Source organism: Pan troglodytes, chromosome 3 (genome assembly GCF_028858775.2).
Source record: "Pan troglodytes isolate AG18354 chromosome 3, NHGRI_mPanTro3-v2.0_pri, whole genome shotgun sequence".
NCBI lineage: Eukaryota > Metazoa > Chordata > Mammalia > Primates > Hominidae > Pan > Pan troglodytes.
The window spans coordinates 36,624,618-36,648,069 of NC_072401.2; the positions used below are offsets into that span (position 1 = coordinate 36,624,618).

The following is a 23,452-nucleotide window of genomic DNA, read 5'->3' on the forward strand; positions in this document are numbered from 1 at the left end:
CAAAAGCACATTTATCAAGATCTCGCTGTTTTACACTAAAGATTATTCTAAATTTGTTATTCTAAATTTGTTATTTATAATTCTGGATTTTGTGTATTAAATTTATGATATTTTAGAGTCTACCTAAGAAGGAAATGATAATTTTATAGATAATGAAATCACACATACTACATTTTCCTTTGTGCTTCTCAATGAGTGCTGTATTGTCAACGCAGGCAAATCTCATTTAATAGAGTAAAATTGTTTCAGTGAAACATTAAAGTAAATGCTTACTGAGAAAATAAGATTTGTTTCATGTGTTAAACTTGGAGGTAGTGTACTTAGAAGTATTTTTAATTCATAAATACTGTTTTCCTTAAGAAAATAAGATTCCCTGTGAATTGGAATGCCAAGTGAGAAATAATTTAGTTTTTAAATAAAAAAGAAACTATCCTTGAAAAATTCCCAATAGTGTCTATTTCCCAGTTAGAGAAACAAAATATTAAGGTGCATTGGAGCAGATTTTTTAATCTTGTGAAAAATCTTCTGAATATTGTTTATGAGGTACTTAGGCCATTTAACTGGGAAAGATGTAATTGTGCACTGTTAGGCTTGAGAAAATGCAGGCTGGAAGGCATATCTATTGCTTTCCCTGCTAGACACCTTGTATTTTGGGAACTGTACTACAATTTCTGCAAATTGCCCTTTCTATCCATGCAGATGCAGTGGGAGCTTCTATGTTCATTAATATCCCTACATATAATTAAACACTTGACCTATAAGAGGCTGATCATAATTCCCTGATGCCTAATAAAAAGGGTAATTTTGGGAGTAGCTCGTATCTTAGGATATAAAACTCCAGAGTTGTCAACAGCCGTGATTTCTGCTGCTGGAAAAAAAATGATCATTAATAGTACTAGATGAAAAAGGAAAGATGCAGAGAAGAGAAGTAATTAGATAAAGATGATGTTCCAATTTGAGACAGAGTTTTTATCTGATGCCCTCCACATTTGTCTGTTTGCCCCATTAACAATCAAGGATTACTATAATTAATTCACTTATAACTAAGTAAAATGGATTTGGGTTTCTGTTACCTGTACCCCAAAGAGTCTTAGCCAATACATCTACTTATCTGTATACTCCTTGGTATATGAATCTTATCGTCCCTAGGAATACACAGGCAAATCTACAGAGTGAACAGAACCTTCTGAGATGAAAGAGATTGAAGTCATCACTCCCTTTTTTTTTTCCTGAGGTGCAACATTATTGAAACGTTTCTGTTAGGTTTAAGTGGATATTCTGCTGTCAGCTGGCAAGAAAACATAGCATAATAGAGAAAGAAATTTGAAAGGATGACTAAATTTCATCCTAGGATGACCTAGGCTCATTTTTGTCCAGAAACTGAATAAAATATAAGACAGTTCTAGCACTGTGAAAATTTCTTTGAAAAAAATTACTGTGTGGGCATGTTGGGGGCCAGGGTGCATGGGTCCACTAAGGTACAGTGTCATTGGGAGCTCAAGCTCAGGGTGGAATAACTGAATCACACATAGCGTAACAGTGGAGAGTTTTCTTGTTTTTCCTCACCTTAAAAACTATTGCCAGAATAGTGGCACATGTAGGTAAATACACCAAACGAGGGCATTGCATCAGATCATGGAGGATCTTCCGTTTTCAATAGCAGTGAGGCAGCAACAGCAGCAAAGCAAAAGAGAATGGGACCATACATGAAGACTGAGGACTACTTAGATTATGTAGGGTTTTTTTTCTCTGTACAATACTTGTAACTGTGACACCTTGAACTGGGTAAAGCTCCAAGGGTAGATGGACCTACAGTCAGAATGCAGTTACCTCAGGAGAGAACGTTTCTCTCAGCTGTGTGGTAAGCACTCAGGTCATTTGAACTGATATCCAACAGTGATTACACCGATTACAAATGGTAAAATTAAGGTACACAGTTTGTCATAAAATATGTCAAATATTGACATAAATATGGCAATATATATGACATAATATTAATGTAAGTATGACATATTTTAAAATATGTCAAATATTTCACCACTTTAAAGACAAATAACAATCCATGTAGAAATAAAAACTACCAGAAATTTATCAATATATTATAATATTTGACTTCAGGCAATGTGGCTATGTGGACTTTCTTCTTCCCTTTACTTTTCCATTTTAAATGAATTTTACGATCAACATGAAAAACTTAAAGTGGGAAAATATTTGAAGTTTTTTGAATACAGCACACTATTTAAAATTAATACTTTAATGACTAAATTATACTTTTCTGAGAAAAAGTTAACCTCAAAACATTGGTGACATTCATGTTTAAATATCTACGCATCAGGAATATCACAAAGAAAATATCCTGAAAGTAAAATACAATATAGAATGAGAATTTTGATGGTTTGAATGCTTGTCAAATTCTGTATCATATATTATTTTTTTCCACAGATAAAGTAGCATGACATTTTAATCTGTAGCCTCAGAAAGATTAGTACTGTCTGGGTGAGTCCCAAGCAAAATTGGTCATTTTAAAATAAACACATTTAAAAAATAAATCTTTACTATTTTTGGAACTATCACTATGTCAGCATGTTGCCTTTTATGGAGTTTGATCAAGTGCTATTCACTGTCAGACAATACTAGTTGTCAAACTTTGCAATTAGCATATATTAAGGAAATAGTTTAGTTACAGAGCTGTTAACAGTTGCGAGACACAAGTATACTATCAGATTATTTAATTTGAAAGTGGACTGTGCCTATTAAAGTTTAAGTTTAATCTTTATATCGTTAAGGACTCTTTTGATTTAAGTGATAGGAAAGCCAATCCAAAGTGTTTAAGCAAAAAGAATTTTTGATATATGTAAATTAAAAATCTGAGGATGTATCTATCTATATATTTTTTCCTCAACCAGGAAGAACCTAGTCTCTCTTCTTCATCTCTATCTGCTTTCCTCTGTGCCAATTCCATTCTCTGACATGCTTGTTCCTCATTCTGGCAACATAGTTACATCTTTATAAGTCCAAGTTCAGTGGAAAAGAGGAAGCTTTTTCCCTATGAATATGCATAAAAGCACAGGGCCTGATTCTCACTCCAGATCTGTCACAAATCCATCACTGAATGGATCACTGGAACCGGAAGACAGATATAGCACAGATTAGCCTAGGTTATGGCATGATAGCAAAACTCTCAAATCCCAAGGGCTTAAATGACAATCTTTGCATCTGTCATGGCCATCAAAGGTAGGCTGCTTCTTGGTCATCCTCACTCTAGATAGAACAGCCACTGTTTGGTTGCCATCACAGTGGCAGAAGAAAGACCTTTGGATAGACCTATATTAGCAATTAAGTCCTTGGCCTCAAAGTGACACATATTTTTTTCATTCACATCATTTACTGGAACAAGTCACTTGGCCCCACTCAACCACAGAGGCCAGGAAGTGTAACCCTGTCATGTATTCAGATCAGGGCGAAACTGGATATTCTGGTGAGCAGCATTAATGAATGACCAATGCATTATTTGGCTCAGGTTATATACCCAATGGTCGTGGGAGTAGGGACCAGCCCCACTACCCTTGGGAGCCTGTTGGTCTCCACAAATACTTTAGGTTTTGACAGAAAAGAAAGTGAATGAATGCTATCAAAAAAAAATTACATTGAAGTCAATTTCTAGTAAATGACCAATATTCTGGATTCAGTAAGAGTGTAACTTCCTGTGTGAATAAATTATTAACTTCCAAGGGTTACAGAATTTACCATATCTGTGGTTATAACCCAACAGCATAAAAGTAAACGTTATTTTTCCCCTAAGCTCCTAATTTTAATCTAGCTGATCTCCTGAAGTAACCAATACAGAGTAAGAAGTTTTCAGAGTAGACATTTTAAATCAAGTTCAGTTTCTAATCTGAATCTATGGGTCATAGGACAGGTCAACCTGTGAAAGTAAGTTGGTTTTTAAGCCTGTAACTCTAGTTCACTTCACAAATGAAGACATGAAATTCACATTCTGGTCTCCATTCATATACCATGGCTCTGTCTCTTTGTGGAGTGTAGGTAGCATCATTAGACTAGGTATTTTTCCCCAAAGATGTTCAGTAATAGGGACTTTTCTTCCTTTAGTTGTAGGGAACAGATGTTCACTTAAACGAATTCAAGAAAAGAGTTTATTGTGAGGCTACAACAGTGAACCTCTGCTTTCTCCATCTCTAGGACTATGTGGATCCTCTCCTCTTGATTTTCCTCCTTTTTCTCTCTTAGCATCTATTTTTCCTTTCTGAATAATCTTTCTGCTTATTAATTTTCATTGACCAAGGTACCACAGAAACAGGACTGTGACAAGTTACAGTCCCTGGGCCACTTAGTCAAATTCCAAAGAAAAGGAATCAAATTGGCTGGCTGTTGGAAATTGGTATACTGTTAGTCACATGAGCTGTGGTTGGGGAAAAGTATCACATGGTACATACATCCAATTTCTTCAGGGCCTTTGGGTGGGGCAGGCTACACGAGAAGGAAAATTGTACAGGAAAGCAGATTGGCTGTGTCTACAGCAGAAAGCAGAGTTAGAATATTAATACTATTTATGCTTACTACAATTATAAGTGCTTTAGAAATATTAATTCCTTTAATCCTATGATGTCGGTACTTGTATTAGTCCATTTTCATGCCTCTGATACAGACATACACAAGACTGGATAATTTATAAAGAAAAAGAAGTTTAATGGACTCACAGTTCCATGTGGCTGGGGAGGCCTTGCAATCATGGTGGAAGGTGAAAGGCACATCTTACATGGCAGAAGGCAAGAGAGAATGAGAGCCAAGCAAAAGGAGAGACCCCTTATAAAACCATCGTATCTCATGAGACTTACTCACTACCATGAGAACAGTATGAGGGGAAACTGCCCCAATGATTCAATTATCTCCTACCAGGTCCCTCTCACAACATGGCAACACGTGGGAATTATGGAAGCTACAGTTCAAAATGAGATTTGGATGGGAGCACAGCCAAACCATATCAGTACCATTATTATTTTCATATGATAGGTAAGAAAACAGATAGAAAGAAATCAAATAATTTGCCCGTGGTCATACAGTTCACAAGAGGCAGAGTCACCCAGGCTTTGAAACTGGGCAGTTTTGCTCCTGGGTGTATGCTCTTCCCTTTTTTGCTATACAACCACTCTTTGCTATTCTAGAGCATCTGGGTTTACATCAGCGAGTTTATTAATGTTTTTGGGTTCTCTCTTAAATCTATTTTGCCAGTTGCAAAAAGCTTGTCATTCTCCAAAGCTCATCTCAAATATTAGCATTTTCACTTTGCAAGCTTCCTGAACCTCTTGCTTCTGCTCCTAAACCACCATGTACGTTTCTTTAATTATCACACAGGTCACCTTGTGCTGTAATCAGATAATACTGTGTTACTACGTGCTTCTGTAGGGCAAGGGTTATATAGTTTGATCTCTGTGTTCCTGGTGCAAAGCATAATTCCTGGCACATAGTATGTACTTAATGAATTGTTATTAGATCATTCACAATGAAAGAATGAATGCATTAAATAAGATTTATACCATGTAAATTGTACCAATATCTCTTCTGTTACCATTATATAGGACAAAAATTGCCTCCATAAGACAACCTAGGAAAAATGCCAGTGAATGTTTGAAATTACTGGGATTCAGAAGCCAAGACAGTGGTTGGTGTGGGCTTGATGATGTTGTGAAAACCATACAGAGCGGCTTGGTATCAGTTGAATTGTATGAACATTTGGAGAGGTAATACCATCAAAAACAATCAAAGTTGATGATACTCTTTCTGATGGTCATAACTGGTGTTTATAGAAATAGAATAGTAAGATTAAATTTTTATTCTTCGAATAGAAATATTAACCATTCTTTAAAGGGTACTTAAAATACAAACCAGAATTGACATGGGTATGCTATCTGTAATTTCATTTATGATAGTTAAACAAGTACTTTGGGAAAGCACTCATAACTACAGGTTTCTGCTAACTACAAAATAGTTTTAAAATAGCACCTTCATTTCTGAAATACCATGGAGATAGTAATTAACTGTTCATATTATGCATATCTCATAACTATGTATAGATAAGCAGAATTTGTTACTTCAGTGCCCTCATTTTGCTTTCTCATTTCCATGTTTTCTAGACAGCCCATTATGAGAAGAGTTTTAGACAGATTTAAGGTTCATGAAGAGTAGCCACTCATAGAGACAGGTGATCATATATCTAAAGATAGCTTTTATTTCATAATGGGAAGTTTTACATTTATGATTGTCTTGAATCCAGTTTCCTAGGAATAGAGTCTGAGATGAAAAGCAAGTGATTTATTGAAAGAAAGCTCTTGGGTGAATCCTGTAGGGCAAAGGAGGAAGATGGAAAAAAACATGGTTTCAGATGAAGTATTTCTGTAGCCTGACACGCTCCGGGGAGCTCTGCAGTGCGAGTACCAAGGCAGCTGGCCTTACATCCCCACATTGGTCAGTCCTTGTCTATGGATGTAGGGCTGCTCTGGGTGAGGGCCTCTTTTAGGCCAAATCACTGAAGAAGAATTTGAGAATGGGTAGCCCAGTCCAGGGAAAGAGGTCTGTATTAGTTTGTCAAGGCTGCTCTAACAATGTACCACATACTGGTGGCTTAAACAACAGAAACTTATTGTTTCACAGTTCTGGAGGCCAGAAGTACAAAATCAAGGTGCTAGCAGGGTTTGTTCCTTCCAAGGGCTGTGAGGGAAGGATCTGCCCAGGCCTCTTTTCTTGGCTTGTAGATGGCCATCTTCATGGTCTCAGGGTGTTTTCTCTGTATGCATTTCTATGTGTTAAAATTTCCCTCTTTTATGACATCAGTCATACTGGATTAGAGAAGACCTTAACGACCTCACCTTAACCTGATTACTTCTGTAAAGTCCTTATCTCCAAATAAGGTCACATTCTGAGGTACTAGGGGATAGTACTTCAACATATGAATGTGTACGTGTGCGGGGAGGGTGAGACACAATGCAATTCCTACCAACGTCCATCCTAACGATCCTTCCCACCTACACAGAGATGCATATTTTAATCCCCATTTAATTATGGTATACATTCTGCATCCTATGGAGAGTCAATAAATTATTGTGCTCATCTTTCTCTTCTATATTTTAAATATGCTCTTTTGTAATTCTAATTAAAATATCACTTAAAATATGCTGCCATGTTTAGAGCTGAGCTGAGACTGTATGACTTCTTCGTTTAAGAACATGTTTTAGAATTTATTTTGATTTCAGCTGGTTTCTTTTTTTATTTATTTCTTTTTTTATAGAGATTGAGTTTTGCCATGTTGCCCAGGCTGGTGTTGAACTTCTGGGCTCAAGCGATCCACCCTCCATGGCCTCCCAAAGTGCTGGGACGCCTCCCAAGTGGCGTGAGCCACTGTGCCCAGCCTGAGCTGGTTTCTTGATGGCCAAGAGTTTCTTTACAATCATTAATGAATCTCACCTGTTGTCTTTGAGAATACTTGATTTTAAAAGACATCTGTTTGATATGGCTCTTTTCTTGGGTGTTATTAGATATCAGTGATGTTCTTGATGCTGCATTTTTCCCTGGGGTCTCACCTCTTTCTTCCATGCAGGTTTATTGTACTTCACCTCTCTTCCACCATGGACAATAGTCATTTGGTTACTTTTGTGAAATCTTTAGAGGAAGCCATGCTCAGCACCACTGCCTGCATAGTACTGTCTCACCAGAAGGACAATCCACATAGAATAGCTGTTTTAGTGGTGCCTTCCAAAGATTTAAGCCAGGTGCTTAAGGGCCTGCGCTTGGAAGGGTTTGGGGGACCTCCAGAGCCATCTCGTCATTTCCAAGTTCGAGAAGGAGAACAACTTCTTTTAAGATTTACTGGAAACATATTTGCTTCAAGTAAGTATGAAGAAATCTTTTTATATATTTTATTGGCTATAAGCCACAAGCTCTTCAGAAGAGTTTGCTAAACTTGTGTTACTAAGGAAACCTTCAGAGGACTGACGAGAGACTTTAGGAAGTAGGAAGAGAAAAAGACTTATTTATTATACTTTTTCTGTTCCTATTTCTTTATTCTCTACTTAGGGAATGCATGTTCCTTTATGGGAAGATTCTAAGTGACACTTTTTAGAAATAGCCTTCTCCACGGTTACTATCTGAGTCCAAGCTAGGATTATCTCTTTCCTACAGCAGTAAAGTTGCCTTCTAAGTGCTTCCATTATTGGCCTATGAAATCAATTACCATGTGGTAATAAGAGTGATCATTTAAAAATATAAATCATACTATATTATACCAGTGATTACAACCTTATTTTTACCTCCTATTCTATCTAAAATAATATCCAAACTCTTTAAGATGTTTTACAATGAATCTAACCTGGGGGTCAGTGGACTCCCAAAAGATGTGTGAATAGATCTATATTTCAGTATAATTGCTATATTTTTTATTCCATGTATTTTATTTTATATTTCTCAAAGACTACTCTGAGAATCAATGGACAGTTTTCACCAAACTCTAAAGGAGTCTATGGGAAAAAAGAAATTAAGAATAATTGCTCTAGGCTGGGTGTGTGGCTCACGCTTGTAATCCCAGCACTTTGGGAGGCTGAGGCAGGCAAATCACTTGAGGTCAGCTGTTCGAGACCAGCCTGGCCAACATGGTGAAACCTCGTCTCTATTCAAAATACACACAACACACACACAAAAAAATTAGTCTGGTGTGGTGGCGGGTGCCTGTAATCCCAGCTGCTGGGAGGCTGAGGCAGGAGAATCACTTGAACCCGGTAGGCGGAGGTTGCAGGTTGCAGTGAGCCGAGATCACAGGTTGCAGTGAGCCGAGATACCTTGCTTACTTCTTTTCCCATATTTCTCTAGTGCTATTTTTGTTTTCACTCTAAATATTACCACAATTTGAAATTATTTAATTAATTTATTTACTTTTTGTTCATATAGTTATGCTATGTCCTTTACCCTTCACTGGAATGAAAACTTCATGAGGGCAATGACCATGTCTTTCTTGTTAATACATCCTCTGAGCCTAACATAGGAACTGGTATATCCAAAACTTTTTTTTTCTTTACAGAATGCTTTATCTTTTATATCAACCCAACTAAACATTGACACCAGTAATGTATTACCAGTTATTTTACACTTTAATCAAATACACTGAAGAAATATCATTGACTGATAAACTATCATCTTCATTTTTTCTGTACAATGTTTGATAGATTTATATCTAGAGAATGATTTCAACAATGAGTTTTTCAGCCCTTGTAGTCTCCAGTTTCTATTGTTGCCATCTTCATGTCCTTGTGCACCTAAGGTTTAGCTCCCACTTATAAGAACATGCAGTATTAGGTTTTCTGTTTCTGCATTAATTTGCTTAGGATAATGGCTTCTAGTTGCATCCATTTTGTTGCAAAGGACATGATTTTGTTCTTTTTTGTGGCTGCATGGTATTCCATGGTGTATATGTACCACATTTTCTTTATCCAGTCCACCATTGATGGGCACCTAAGTTGATTCCATGACTTTGCTATTGTAAATAGTGCTGCAATGAACATGCAAGTGCTTTTGATAAGTGTGTAGTGAATGAATGATTACATGACAGTGATGAGAAAAGCAAGCAGGATGAATATGAGAGGTGGCAGGAGAGATTAGAGAAGTGAAGTAATAGATGAGACTAAAGAGGTCAAAGGAAAGAGATGAAGAGAAAGAGAAACGGAAGAAAAAGAACAAGAAGAGAAAACAGCTGTGTGGGAATAGAGAGGAAACGTCTTTGAAAGAGTTGCCATCACAACAATTTCTTTTCATTAAGCCAACACCTTCCTCTTTCTAACTGCTTGCCCTGTGGTGGAATAGAATCAAACAGGTGTGTGTGTAAAAATGAGGTGAGAGGGAAAATTCCGGACAGGTTTTATGAAGATTTCTGTTCCAGGAGGCTTTCTACATACTTTACTTGAGGGGATGTGCTCTGTTTATTTATAAATTAATATGGATCCGATTTAATTTTATTATGCCTATTTTCTCTCTGATTCAGGAAATAGCTCCAAGCTTCATTGGTTCTTTTTTTGCTTCAAAAAAGGGACAAGGCTTGAAGCTGATGCTGCCCTCCCAGCTTTTTTGATATCTCAGGAATAAGTGAGACCTAAAGTGTCCCAATTTTAAGTGTCTATTCTACTGTCACATACAGGATCTCAGCATCTGAGCCAGCTGACGGGACTTAGTGAGCAAGTGACAAAGATGGCAGAGAAGGGGGCAGGGAAGAGAGAGGAGGGAGAGGAAGGAAGGGTGGAAGAGGCCCCTTCCTACTTGGCTTCCGGAGCAGAAACCACAGCATCCACCCTGGAGAAATCTCTCTACTGAGACATAGTACTAAGCAGAAGGGTCCCACCCAAACGAATGATGCAAATGATTTTCCTGTAATACTGTGGACAGCAGCTGTGTTTACCAACCACCCTAAATAGGAGTGCATTGCTGTTCTACTCACAAGCAGTGGTACTGAATATCCCACTGCCTGTTGTGGAGACCAGGAGCACGTGCTAAACCAAGAGCGTCCAAGGCAGCCGTCACCTGTGCAATTCCTCCCTATAAGGGATGGGGAAGAGTTCATCTTCATTCAGGGAAAATGAGCAGGCAGGATACCCAGATCCTGGATTTGCTTTTCCTAGGGAGACAGGCTCAGATCTGGAGCCTCACTGGGTTTTTCTCTGCCTAAGAGGGACAAGATCCTCAGTAAACAATTGATACCTCATCCTGGTAAAAGCATTGATCCATCCTTTTATCAGGGCCTAGCGTAGTCTCTGTGAATCTCAAAGAGATAAAGCTAGAGATTCTCTGCCTGGAGGGTTCTCCTCGCCCTCCCCACCCCCACCCTCACCCCCAGTTCTCTCCTGCTGTATCTTCAGATCTCACCTCAACTATCATGTTCTGAGAAGCTTTCTCTATCCTTCCTGATTATGTCAGACCTTATTTTATTTTTTAATAGTTCTATTATACTTTTGCAGATCCTCCTTTTTTCATTTGTGGCCTTTGTCACATGCAATTTTCTATTTTTTCATTTAATTGTTTGACCAATGCCAGTTTCTCCTACCACGGTCACATCCATGGAGGCACTGTCCTGCTGGTGGGCAGCATTCAGTCTCCATCCTATTGGAGGGCAGCATTCAGTCCCCAGCACCTAGGGCAGAGCCTGACAGTTAGAATAAACTCAGTATTCATTGAAAGAAATGAAGACCAAAGTTTAGAAAAAAAGCATTATAGTATTAAGTGCAATTTAAAGTATTTAAAACTTTAATTAATAAATTTAGATTACTGCCTTTGAGAAATGCCAAAATCTCTCTATTCACTTATAGAGAATATGAATGACTTTTCAGTGAAGGTCACAGGACATGGACTGTATTTCTATCTCTAATAGGAAGGAAGATGGGTAGGTGCGTCCTTTGGTTTTTATGATGGTTTTTGGCATTCTTCTGGAAACAAGCTACAGCAAGCTTTCATTCTCTAGGTTAGAGTTGTCAGTTTAGCACTTGGATTATTACATGATATTCAAGCCCCAACTGCACACAAAATCCAGAAAGTGCCAGAAAGTGTTTTAATATGATTTTATATAATGACACCATGGCATCATCCATAACATCTAGTAATGCCCTGTGAGGTTTGCCTTTTAAAGTTGCCCTGAATGCCCTTTGGCCCAGGGAAGTGATTTTTCTAGATATTCTATAGGATGTATCTCTACATCTATCTCTATACCTATATAATAACCATTCTTTAATTTGCTCAACAAAAATTTGTTGATCTTAGGTATATTAAAGTCTAATGAAGAAAGACAGAGAATAAGCAAATAAGTAAATAAAATGCATAGCTTAATTTGGGCTGAAAAGTGAATTATAGAAGAATAAAGCAGGGAAAGGATTGGGGGACCTTAAAGGGTGTAGCAGGCTTGCAGTTTTATCTCAGGGAAGACCTTTCTGGAAAGGTGACATTAAAAAAAAAAAAGTCTCTAAGCGGGTGAGGAAGCAAGCCATAATCCTATCTCAGGGAGTTTATCCCAGACAGAGGGATTGCCAGTGACACTGAACTCGGTGGCAACTTGCCTTGTGTGTATGAGGAACAATGGGAGCCTGAGATGGCTGGATCAGAGGGAGTGAGCACAGGTTGTGGGAGATGAGGTGAGAACTGATCATGCCTTGTAGGCCATTGGAAAGACTGCCTTTTCTGCTGAGTGATTTGGGGAAACATGAAGGGTTTTCAACAGAGAAGTGATCAGAGTTAGATTATAACTGCGTTGAGAATAGGCTTTAGAGCAAGAGGAGAAGCAAGGAGACCAGTTACTGTTTAATTGCAGTAAACCAGGCAAAAAATGGCATGGCTTAGAGGTAGAGCTGGTGGGGAATGGGTTACAATATAGAAATACACTGAGCCAGTGGTTCTCACAGGGTTTTTCTGGTTTCCCGGACTGCTAGCCCTTTCAATTTTTTTAAATCTGACTTCCCTAAGCAAAAACATTTATTCTTACATTTGTATTTTCTATGTCATCAATGAAAAATATTTAATGCCCATTATTGAGAAGAAAATATATTGCTATAAGGGACAGCAGGTAATCCACAAAATATAAGTACATTCTGGAACTTTTTACATGACAAGTATTTACTAAATAGCTACTACCTCAAGACACTTCTAGGGGACTATATACTTAAGATATTGAGAAAAAGAAAAAGATTCTCAAAAGGTCAATTACTGGTTGATTTTACACTTTGGGTATGGAATGAATGAGTTTTTCTTTTATTTCTCCTTTAAATATGCCAGTGAGGGAGGAAAAAAAAACAGAGTAGTGCAGTTTCTTCATGCCACTTCTCTTTTTTTGGATTTATTTTTTGTTCAGGCGCCAGGAGTCTTTAAAATATATTATTATGCCTTAACAACAATGAAACTCCAACTTTCCAAAATTACATAATGGTTTCTGTTTACAACATGAAGATTATGCTATTTACTACTAGTAAGTCTTCAATAATTTCATCCCAACTACATATATAAATGTGATCTTTAGAGAGTTGCCCTAGAGGTCTTTAGTTTTAAAAATTGGTATACATTTTAGGTCTCAATTGAACCAGTATGGCTATGCCTCACCCTCAACCCTTATATCCTCTGTGTAAACCATTTCTTATGAATAATTGTGCCCCCGGCAGAGAGTATAATGTCTTTCAAGGGATAGAAGGGGAAATTTACTAATTGGTATTCCACAGGGACCAAAGTAGTAAAAGTTTTCTTGACAGCACTCTAGTAGTATGGAAACAGAAGTTAGCCAGATGTTACTCCAGTGAGCTGGAAACCCCAATTTACCTAATTTACTATTTAGATAACATTTAAATGACCCCAAATAGTCTACTTTTTTTTTTTTAACCAAAGTGAGACACTCTTAAGAAGACAAACCCTGGCTAGTCATTCGTCTCCTAGGAATCTGTTTTTTTTTTTTTTTTCTTTTTTTCCAGGTAGCCAGGTTGCCTCTCAAATATAAACTTTTGCAAAGGGATCTACTCCTACACCATCTGTAATCTGGAGTTATTCTATTTCTAGATTTAACTGAGCTTTAGAAAAATCACCAAAATGATCTCAAGCAGTCAGGACCGGGAGAAGGGTCATGGTATCTTCTACATCTCTCACTGAAGTCTTTGTTCACTGGGCAAAATGGAAAGTTTTCCATGAGGGAGAACTCTGGGCAGTCAACTGCATGCTGGCTTACAATAACCGAAGGAAGTTTCCATGTAGACATGAAAGCTAAATCTTGGCCAGGTGCGGTGGCTCATGCCTGTAATCCCAGCACTTTGGGAGGCCAAGGAGGGTGGATTGCTTGCCTTCAGGAGAGTTCGAGACCAGCCTGGGCAACATGGTGAAACCCCGTCTCTCCAAAAAAAAAAAAAAAAATTACCCAGGCATGGTGGCCCACATTTATAGTCCCAGCTGCTTGGGAGGCTGAGGTGGGAGGACAGCTTGAGCTTGGGAGGTGGAGGTTTTAGTGAGCTGAGATTGTGCCACTGTGGAGCTGTGTCATTCCAGCCTGGGTGACAGAGTGAGGCTCAGTCTCAAAAAAAAAGAAAAGAAAAAAAGCTTCGTCTTGACATTTCTTTAAACAATCTGAGTTTTTTTTTTTTTTTTTGCACGCAAATTCCAAATAGTGGAAGAATCCTGCCTCTTATCGTTTGCTATCATTGCTGTCAGTTATTGAGCACTTACTGTGTGCCAGGCCCTATGACAATTATTTTATCCAAATTTTCTCATTTCATTTCCAAAACAATCCTAGAAGTTAAGCTTTATTTCTCCTGTTCTCCTGTTCTAAGGGTAAGGAAGCTAAGGGAAGCTCAGGCTCTAAGAAGCTCAGAGATATGAAAAACAATGGACAAGTATTAACAGATAAATATTACAGAATACACAAATCATAGAGGCTGCACTTGAACCTAGATCTATACATCCAAGACATATCATCTTAAGTGCTACATTATAGCTTCCTGCAAATTTTACAAATTCTGATGTAGACATATATTGCCTTAGGAAACATGGTAGTGTTTATTCTACTGTTGAAATAACAAGATGAAATATCCTGATTGTCATGATAAAACCCCAATAAGTGAAAGGTTATGTTCACAAAAGCTCTAAAATTTTCAGTAAGGAGTTGATAAACATTTATATATTATCATTTTAGGAGAATCTGTCAGGTTTTCATAGAAATTTCAGTAACACAAATTCAATAACTATTACACCTGAAAGTTCTAGATCAACACTGTCCAATTCCACACTTGTGGAAATGTTTTATATCTGTGCTGTTCATTACGGTAGCTATTATGCCTATGCTGTCATTGAGACTTTTAAATGTGGGTAGACTGACTGAGGAGTTAAATTTAGTTTTATTTACTGTTCATTAATTTTCATTTAAACTTAAATTGCCACATGTTATAGGAGAGTGCAGTTCTAGAATGTCTATTGTGAGGTCACAATATGAATAGTTAGGGGAAAGGAAAAAGATAATTCTCAATGGGTGAAAATAATTTTCTAAATGCTGCAAAAGCTGAATATTTCAAGTAGTTTCTGGTTATATCAAAATGGAATAGAGAAAGAAAAGCTAAAGATTATTTGATTTAGAAGCAGCCAGAGAGCACCTGGCCCAACAACCAATGAGAAATCTTTCGAGTAATCTACATGGTCTCTGCCTATTGCTCCTTTGTCAGGTTATGTTTTGACAAAAGACAATGATACACAGAAGTTTTAATCGTATTTTTAAAATAAAATAATTATTTGGATTTTTAAAAATTAAGTAACACAAAGTGACACATCTTTTTCGTTTGTTTGTTTGAGATGGAGTCTCCTTCTAGCACCCAGGCTGGAGTGCAGTGGCGTGATCTCCGCTCACTGTAAGCACCGCCTCCCGGGTTCACGCCATTCTCCTGTCTCAGCCTCCCGAGTAGCTGGGACTACAGGTGCCCGCCACCATGCCCGGTTAATTTTTTGTATTTTTAGTAGAGACGGGGTTTCACCATGTTAGCCAGGATGGTCTCGATCTCCTGACCTCGTGATCCGCCTGCCTCAGCCTCCCAAAGTGAGATAACTTAATGGTAATAAATACATTTTACTTCTATTTAGGCAACGGGAAGGATTATGGAAAAGACTACACACTTATTTTTCACTTGCAAAGAAAACCTAGGCTGGAACTCCAAATCAAAGAAGTGGACGAATTTGGAAACTATAGCTGCCCTCATTATAAAGGCACCATTGTCGTTTACAAAGTACCTAAAGGAAAGATAGTCCCCAACTTGAATCAATCTCTCGTAATTAATGAAAACCATTCTCAGTTGCCAATTTGCAAATTACCATTGAAATTGCCAAAGGTGAGTTATTTTACTTTTCTAATTACTACATTTTGTTAATTATTTATAATTCTGTAACACAATCAGTTTTTCAGTCATAGAGACACATACAGTTAAAAGAAAAGGCAAGAATAGAGGTAATAAAGAAGGAGTAGGTAGGTCCAATTTTAGAGTATTAGAAAACATGTTAGGATTTCTCCTTTTGTTCATATCAGCCTTTCTAACAAGAATGCTTCAGACTGGTCTGGTCCCCACAGCATGTTGTTGCTAACTATGAAAAGAATGTCATTCATTTTCTGTAACTGCCTCTGAGTCATTGGAAAATCATTTATGAAAAAAATACATTACAGAGCACATCATTTTAAGGAAAAGTCATGGTGAAGAGAAAAATGACCTCAAAATATTTACACTGAAACTTACCAGATTCTGCATGGTTGTTTCATGAGTTATGTTTGCCTAAAATTCTTACTCATGTCAGAAAGTAGGATTAAATTATTTCTTTGAACATGTCAAACACACAAATAAATACATTTTATTGCTGTATATTACAGTTTCTTTCAGTGAAACAGGACTTGGTGAATCTAAACTACCTTTTTAATAAGAAATATAACTGAAAAATTTACTTCATTGATCTTGAGGTAAAAACAAACTTCTTGTTCTTTAAAGAAAGCTAAAATCATTTTCCCACGTTTATATTTTTTGTCTATGACTAGCAGAAATGTGTTTTCCATGCGGTTAGATTTTGTACTGATTTAAAATAAATCATTAAAGTAATTTAGCAAATGTTAATATTGAACTTCTGAAATAGGGGACGTGCTGCGCTAGGCTTTGTGATAAATACAGAGCTGTAAAGGATAATACATGCCCTAAAGCTGTGTTGTTCTGAATGGTCACTACTGCCCATATGTGGCTGCGGAGCACTTGAAATATGGCTAGTCTAAACTGAGATGGGCAGTAAGTTTAAGATACACACTGCATTTCAAAGACTCAGTACAAATAATACATAAACTATCTCATTAATAATTTGTTTACATAGTCTACATGGTAAATTTATATTTTGGTTATATGAGGTTATATAAAATATATAAAAATTAACTTCCTCTTTTATTTTTTAAACATTTTATATAGTTACTATTAATAGAATATTTTAAATTACATATGTATCTCAAATTATATGTCTATGGAATAGTGCTTCTGTAAATGAATTTATAATCTAGTGAATAAGTACACAAAACAATACACAAAATTACGTTGTAAGATAGTAACTGATTGAAGTTATATTTAGGTGATATAAACAGTGGTACTAATAGTTGGTACTAGATGGTACTAATAGTTGTTCAGAGAAGGGAAATGGCTTTTTTATAATCTGTAACCAGTAGAAGTTTTGTGGTGTTTGTGGAATTTTATCTGAGCTTTGTAAGTTGGTGGAAATTCAGACAGTGGAAATGAAGAAAAAAGGCAAGTTGGGGGAGAGAATATAATGCATTTGACCGGGGTGGTAAGCATAGCTTAGCAGGAATTCACAAGTTGTGTAATAACCATTGTAATAATGTCTAATATGCCAAAGGCCTTTCAAATACTTAACATGCATTGTATCACTAAACCCTCACAAAAATCCTATGATACATAATTGTTCTTATTTTATGGGAAACTGAGGCACAGAAATTTTAGGCAATTTGCCCAGGTTCTCATGGCTAAGTAAATGACAGAGCTAAAATTCAGACCCAAGAAATCTGCTTCCTGTGTGTTGAATGGCTATTATGCTGTCACTTTGTTAGCACATAAAGCTAGGATTATTAGTCAAAGATACAAGATGGATTTTAGGGCATCCAGGTACACCTTTGATGTTGTATGATGTCTGTACTATGCTTTAGTACAGAGATAATATTAGAAATATTTAACAAATGATATGACCTGGACACCAACCAGTGAACTTGAAAGCAGACCTCAGTACAGAGGAACAGTCTCCTGGCGACATTAACTTTACTTGCTGTTTTGGGGGAGATCCCGCGGTCCATGGTAAGCATGCATAAGTAGAGGAATTTATTAAGCCATTGATACTGAAAATGAGGCTTTGATGACAGTATAGCCAGCCAATCTGGTGTACATCTATCAGTTTTGCTTCTGTGCATTTTCTTTTTCTTTTCTTTCTTTCTTTTTTTTTTTTTTTTTTGAGACGGAGTCTCGCTCTGTCGCCCAGGCTGGAGTGCAGTGGCGCGATCTCGGCTCACTGCAAGCTCCGCCTCCCGGGTTGACGCCATTCTCCTGCCTCAGCCTCCCGAGTAGCTGGGACTACAGGCGCCCGCCACCACGCCCAGCTAATTTTTTGTATTTTTAGTAGAGACGGGGTTTCACCGTGTTAGCCAGGATGGTCTCAATCTCCTGACCTCGTGATCCGCCTGCCTCGGCCTCCCAAAGTGGTGGGATTACAGGCGTGAGCCACTATGCCTGGCCTCTTCTGTGCATTTTCATTTCCACCATAAGACTTTGCACCATACGGCCGTTACTTATGCATGCGGCAATTTTCCCTGAGATAGTCCCATAGCTGCTTCTTTATCATTCAGGGCTCAGCTCAGATGTCACTTGTTATTCTTATTCCCTTATCTTCTAATCTGAGGTCACTTTTTTAACTTGTTACCCTTTCTCGATTTACTTCCTAACACTCATCATTGATATTTTTAGATTTATTTGTTCATGTATTTTCTATTTTCCTTTGCTTCTTTAAAAAGCAAACTCCATGAATGAAGGACCCTGTCTATTCTATCCAGGTTCCTTCTTCTGTGATTAGAACAGTGCCTGGCACATAGTAAGCACCCTAAATATCTATGACTTGGTGAATAAGGGGAGGTCTATAGCTGTCTCCAGATTCTAAAAGTTTAAGAACTATTGACTTGAAGGAATACTCAAATTCTCTCTGTTCCGTAGTTTAGAGCCTGATTCTACAAACTCTTAACTGGCAGGCTAAGGCATCGATGTGGATCAGCATGAAGATGTGGAGTGGAGAGGGGTACCTAAGCGCTGCTCTCCAGGCAGCTCAGCTGGCACATTGCTTCCAGAGAGCCTCACGTTGCTTTGCTGCCATGAGAGGATGAAAGGGAGACAAGCCAGTGGTGGTTGGAATTCTCTGGCAAGAGGTGGTAAGGGCCTTACTGAGATGATGGCAGACCATGCAAAGAAAGGCCGTTATGTCAGAGAGGACAGACATGAAGTCCAAAAATGTGATAGGAATTCAGCTTTCACTTATTAGTGTTTTCTCTGTTGCCTGACTTTATAAAAGTAGCCAAATTAGTCAAGCCAAATTAGCCAACATAGATAATTTAGGGGTTTGTATAGATTTTCCTCAGTAAAAGTCTGTGTTTACGATTGTCCAGTACTTTTGCGTCAGCTTCTTCTCTGTTTTGCTTGTAACACACCATTCCTTACCTATGTGCCTGAGTAATTCTTACTGAACCTCTTTCACATCGGTGCTGAAGTGCAGCCTTGCCAAGGAAGCCTTCCCTCAATCCTCCTTTGTACCAGGTTAAGTGTTCCTGGTATATGGAGCTACAGCATTTTGTACTTTCCTTATCACTGTAGTTACCATATTTCATGACAACCACTTGCTTGTTTCCTTCCCTTGTTGCTGTAATGGCTTTTCAGGGAGTCTTTTTTTCTGAAATATTTTTTTTCTAATCACCTCTCCTTGTGAAATTTTATTACCACGGATATACTGTATGTCTGTTTATGTACCATATATTTATCTGTGTTTTATACATCTGAAAGAGTAAGGCTTTTTGTGTCTCAGCCAAGAACGAATTTTCTCTCCCCAAGGGTGACATTACCAACATTGAGAATGCATGCAACGAACTGCGCAGGCACAGACACTGTCCAGCTCAACTCTGTATTGCCAGTGCGGACACATAGTACATGCTTGATAAATATTTGTGACTAACTAGATGAACAAGATAATCTCTGCAAACCTTACAGTTACTCAACCTTGAAATTGATAATCCTGAAACTATATTGGCATGTTTAAAAATAGTACATTTAAACTTCTGCTGTCTTTCATAGATGAATCTACTGCCAATAGGCCATCTGTGCTTTCTTTTTATTCCAGATGGGTTCGTATAGGGCTTTCCAGATTCACTCTCTGAGCCCTTTCTTGTGCCCAAAGTCTTCAGAAATAAGTTTGTCAGGTTGAAAAAGAATCTGTGGCTGTGGGAACTTTTTTCTTTTCAAACTAGTATAACTAAATGGGAATTGAAACTATGACATTTAGTTTTGCAAGATGAGACTTATTTCATCAGAATTTAAAAAATTCACCTCAACTAAGCAGTATTAGAATGTGCTATTTTTCAGGAAATGGAAGTAGCCTAATATAGCAGTAGCTTGGCATTAATGAACATGACACTATGTGGATATTTATACATGTAGCATAAAATAGGTGAAGGTATTTGTCAAAATTAAAAGTGCTTCACAGAGATCAAGTAGTAAATATTTACATATATGTATATAGGCATAGAACCACACACATAATTATAAAGTTTGATGTTACTATACTGTGTCTGATTCATAAAGATGAGAAGACATATCACTTTTTACTTCATACTTGTGAGGATCTCTGCGTCTCTTATTCTTCAGCCTCTGTAGTTCATTCATTCATATATTAATTAATTCAACAAACAGTGTATCCCAAAGGCTCAACGTATAGTGGTGTCCTGGTATGTAGGGTCTCATTTTTCCCTTTCTTCTTTATAGCATGTTTTCAACTCATAGGCAGAGTTATCCCTTAAAGCAGGAGTCCCCAGTCTCTGGGCCATGAAATGGTAGCAGTTCGTGGTCTGTTAGGAACCAGGAGGTGAACGTTGGGCAAGTGAGCAATGCTTCATCTGTATTTACAGCCACTCTGCATTGCTTGCATTACTGCCTGAGCTCTGCTTCCTATCAGATCAGTGGCGGCATTTGATCCTTGTAGGAGTGCAAACCCTATTGTGAAATTCACCTGCCAGGGATCTAGGTTGTGTGCTTCTTACAAGAATCTAATGCCTGATAATCTGTCACTGTCTCCCATCACCCCCAGATGGGAACTTCTAGTTGCAGGAAAACAAGCTCAAGGCTCCCGCTGGTTCTACATTATGGTATATAATTATTTCATTATATATTACAATATAATAATAATAGAAATAAAGAGCACAATAAATTTAACTTGCCTGAATCATCCTGAAACCATCCCTCCAACATGGAAAAATGGGCTTCTACGAAACTGGTTCCTGGTGGCAAAATAGTTGGGGACTACTGCCTTAAAGCATCAGTCAAATCATCTCATGCCTCTGCCCCAAACCCTTCAGTGGCTCCCAGCTTCCATCAGAATAAAGGCTCTGTGTGAACTTGGCCCTCACTGACTCCAAGGCATTCTCTGCTCTACTCGCCTCCTCACTTATTCAACCACAGTGACCCTCTTGAGTTTTTGGAATATGCCACACCTGCTTCTGCTTTAGGTCTTTGTGTTAGTGATTCCCCTTGCTGGAATGTTCTTCCATCAGATATCTGCATGTCTGTTACCCTTACCTCCTTCAGTTCTTTGCTGAAACTTCACCTTCTCTCTGTGGTTTACCCTGACTCTAACATTGCAATCTACTCTTACCCCTGCAACCTGACATTCCTAATCCTCTTTAATCTGCCCTATTTTTTTCCCTCTAAGTCATTTCTCCGTTTTTACATGTATTTCTTCATTTGTACATTTCTTGCAGAAAAACCCTCTCTTCCATAACTAGAAAGTAAGCTCTGTGAAGACGGGGAACATTTTTTGTTCACTGCCAAATCACAAGTACCTAGAATGGTGTCAGGCATAAGTTAGATGCTCAATAAACATGAGTGAATGGGTATATATAAATAGAACTTGCATTTTATGGACCAAAAATGTGAGGAGGACAGTGAGAAGTGCCAAGGAAGAAAATAAATTAGCATTAGAAGATGGACAGAATTGGTGGTGTGAGTTGGTAGGTGGGATAGCTAGGGAAGACCTCACTGTGGAGGGGACTACCGAGCTGAGGAGCAACCGGAGACCAGAACCTTCCTCTATGGCCAGGAGAGCATCCAAGTGGGAGACGCAGCAAGTTCCAAGACTCCGAGACGGGCACGCATTTCAAGTCAAGGACTTGAAGGAAGGCTGTGATGGTCAGTGCGCATGTGAGGGCCACAGAAAGATGATGAGGTTTGTAAGATAGTAAGCGTCCTGGTGATACTTCATATTCCATATAATCTTCTGAAAATGATCCCACAAACAATATATTTGAAAATATGTGGCTGAAAAGAATAATGATTCACCACTAAATCTTTCTGAAGTTGTGCCTCAGCCTTTCTCCTTTCACAAAATGTTCAAGTAAATTCAGTTCACACTGCACATAATTGTATTTTGGCAGAAACAAGGCAAGTTTCAAAAAAACTCTCAAAGGTTTTTTAGATGGAAGGGAGTGGAGAGAATATTTTGTGCATGTGTGCGTGCGTCTGAAGTCACGCCAGATAGGTGACTGTATGCCATTTGCTTATTTGTGCTAGCTTGGGTTGTGACTGCTTTTGACTCCTTCCTCCTACTTAGAGGTTTTGCTTTGAAGGAAAGAAGGGCTCCAGATCTGACTGCTGTCACCTATTCGAGGCTGGAGTTTCCCAGTAAAACCTAACCCACACATTTACGTAAGCCATCTGTTGACCCAAGTTTTGCTTAGCCTGAACTTCCTGGATTATTATTTTTTTTAAACTGAACTCCTGACATGTGATTTCTAGTAAATAATGATACTGCTTCAACACTTTCTTTCTCACCACATTAAATAACTTGCTGTGTCAAAGGGAGCAAGCAGGCAGATGGCAGTGCAGGAATCAGTTCGTCAGAATCGCCACTTTCACCACTTTGGATTTCATTACCATCTCACTGCTCTGCTAGGGATAATGTTGTTCCTATATTATTTTTTCCACCAATATGAAATACCAAAGCAATTTTGACTAGATAAATGAGATGATTCTGAACCATTAAAAAATGTTTACATCCAAAAGCATTTTAATTCTACTCAGACTTCTCAGTTGCAGTAATTTTACAAAATTATATTAGGGTTGAAGGATCAAATGGAACTTATTATGTTATTGCTAGGTATTTTAAAAAGCAGATTGAAAGAGCACATTAGAAGAAATTCCTATAAGAAAAATCAGGATTTTGTTTTGTTTTGCTTTGTTCTTGCTGTGGTTTCTGAGGGAATAGTGGCCACATTGTGATTGTTAAGTTTTCCATAACTTAGTGTCATGCTTTCTATACTAGAGTTAATTCCAGTAACATGTTTGGTGCATCATGTCCCTTCCCCTATCAATTACAGAAGAAAGCCACTAGGTTATTGGTAAGTAGAAATATTATGTTAATTTTTTAACCTCTAAAAGTTTCCAAAATCTTCTCACTCTTTCCAATGAGAAGGAGGGATGGAGAAGGGAGAACTCTGGCACTCCATGCATCTCCCTTACATGTTATCCTCATGTCTGCAGTTCCACTTTCCTACAGGCAACCAGAATGACCTTCAAAGCCACAATTTTGACCATGTCACTAAGAGGAACATGAGGGGAAAATGAAC

General features: G+C 38.0%; 1 protein-coding gene across 2 annotated transcripts in view; it reads left to right on the forward strand.

The window, feature by feature from the left end:
- Positions 1 to 23,452, forward strand: part of DTHD1 (death domain containing 1) — a 59,861-nt gene that overhangs the window by 16,622 nt on the left and 19,787 nt on the right. For both annotated transcript variants that reach the window (XM_016951439.3, XM_003310299.5), the window contains exons 5-7: positions 5,598 to 5,759; positions 7,613 to 7,902; positions 15,637 to 15,881. In XM_016951439.3, coding sequence (XP_016806928.3) covers positions 5,598 to 5,759; positions 7,613 to 7,902; positions 15,637 to 15,881 — 697 coding nt within the window. The remainder of the gene's footprint in view (positions 1 to 5,597; positions 5,760 to 7,612; positions 7,903 to 15,636; positions 15,882 to 23,452) is intronic.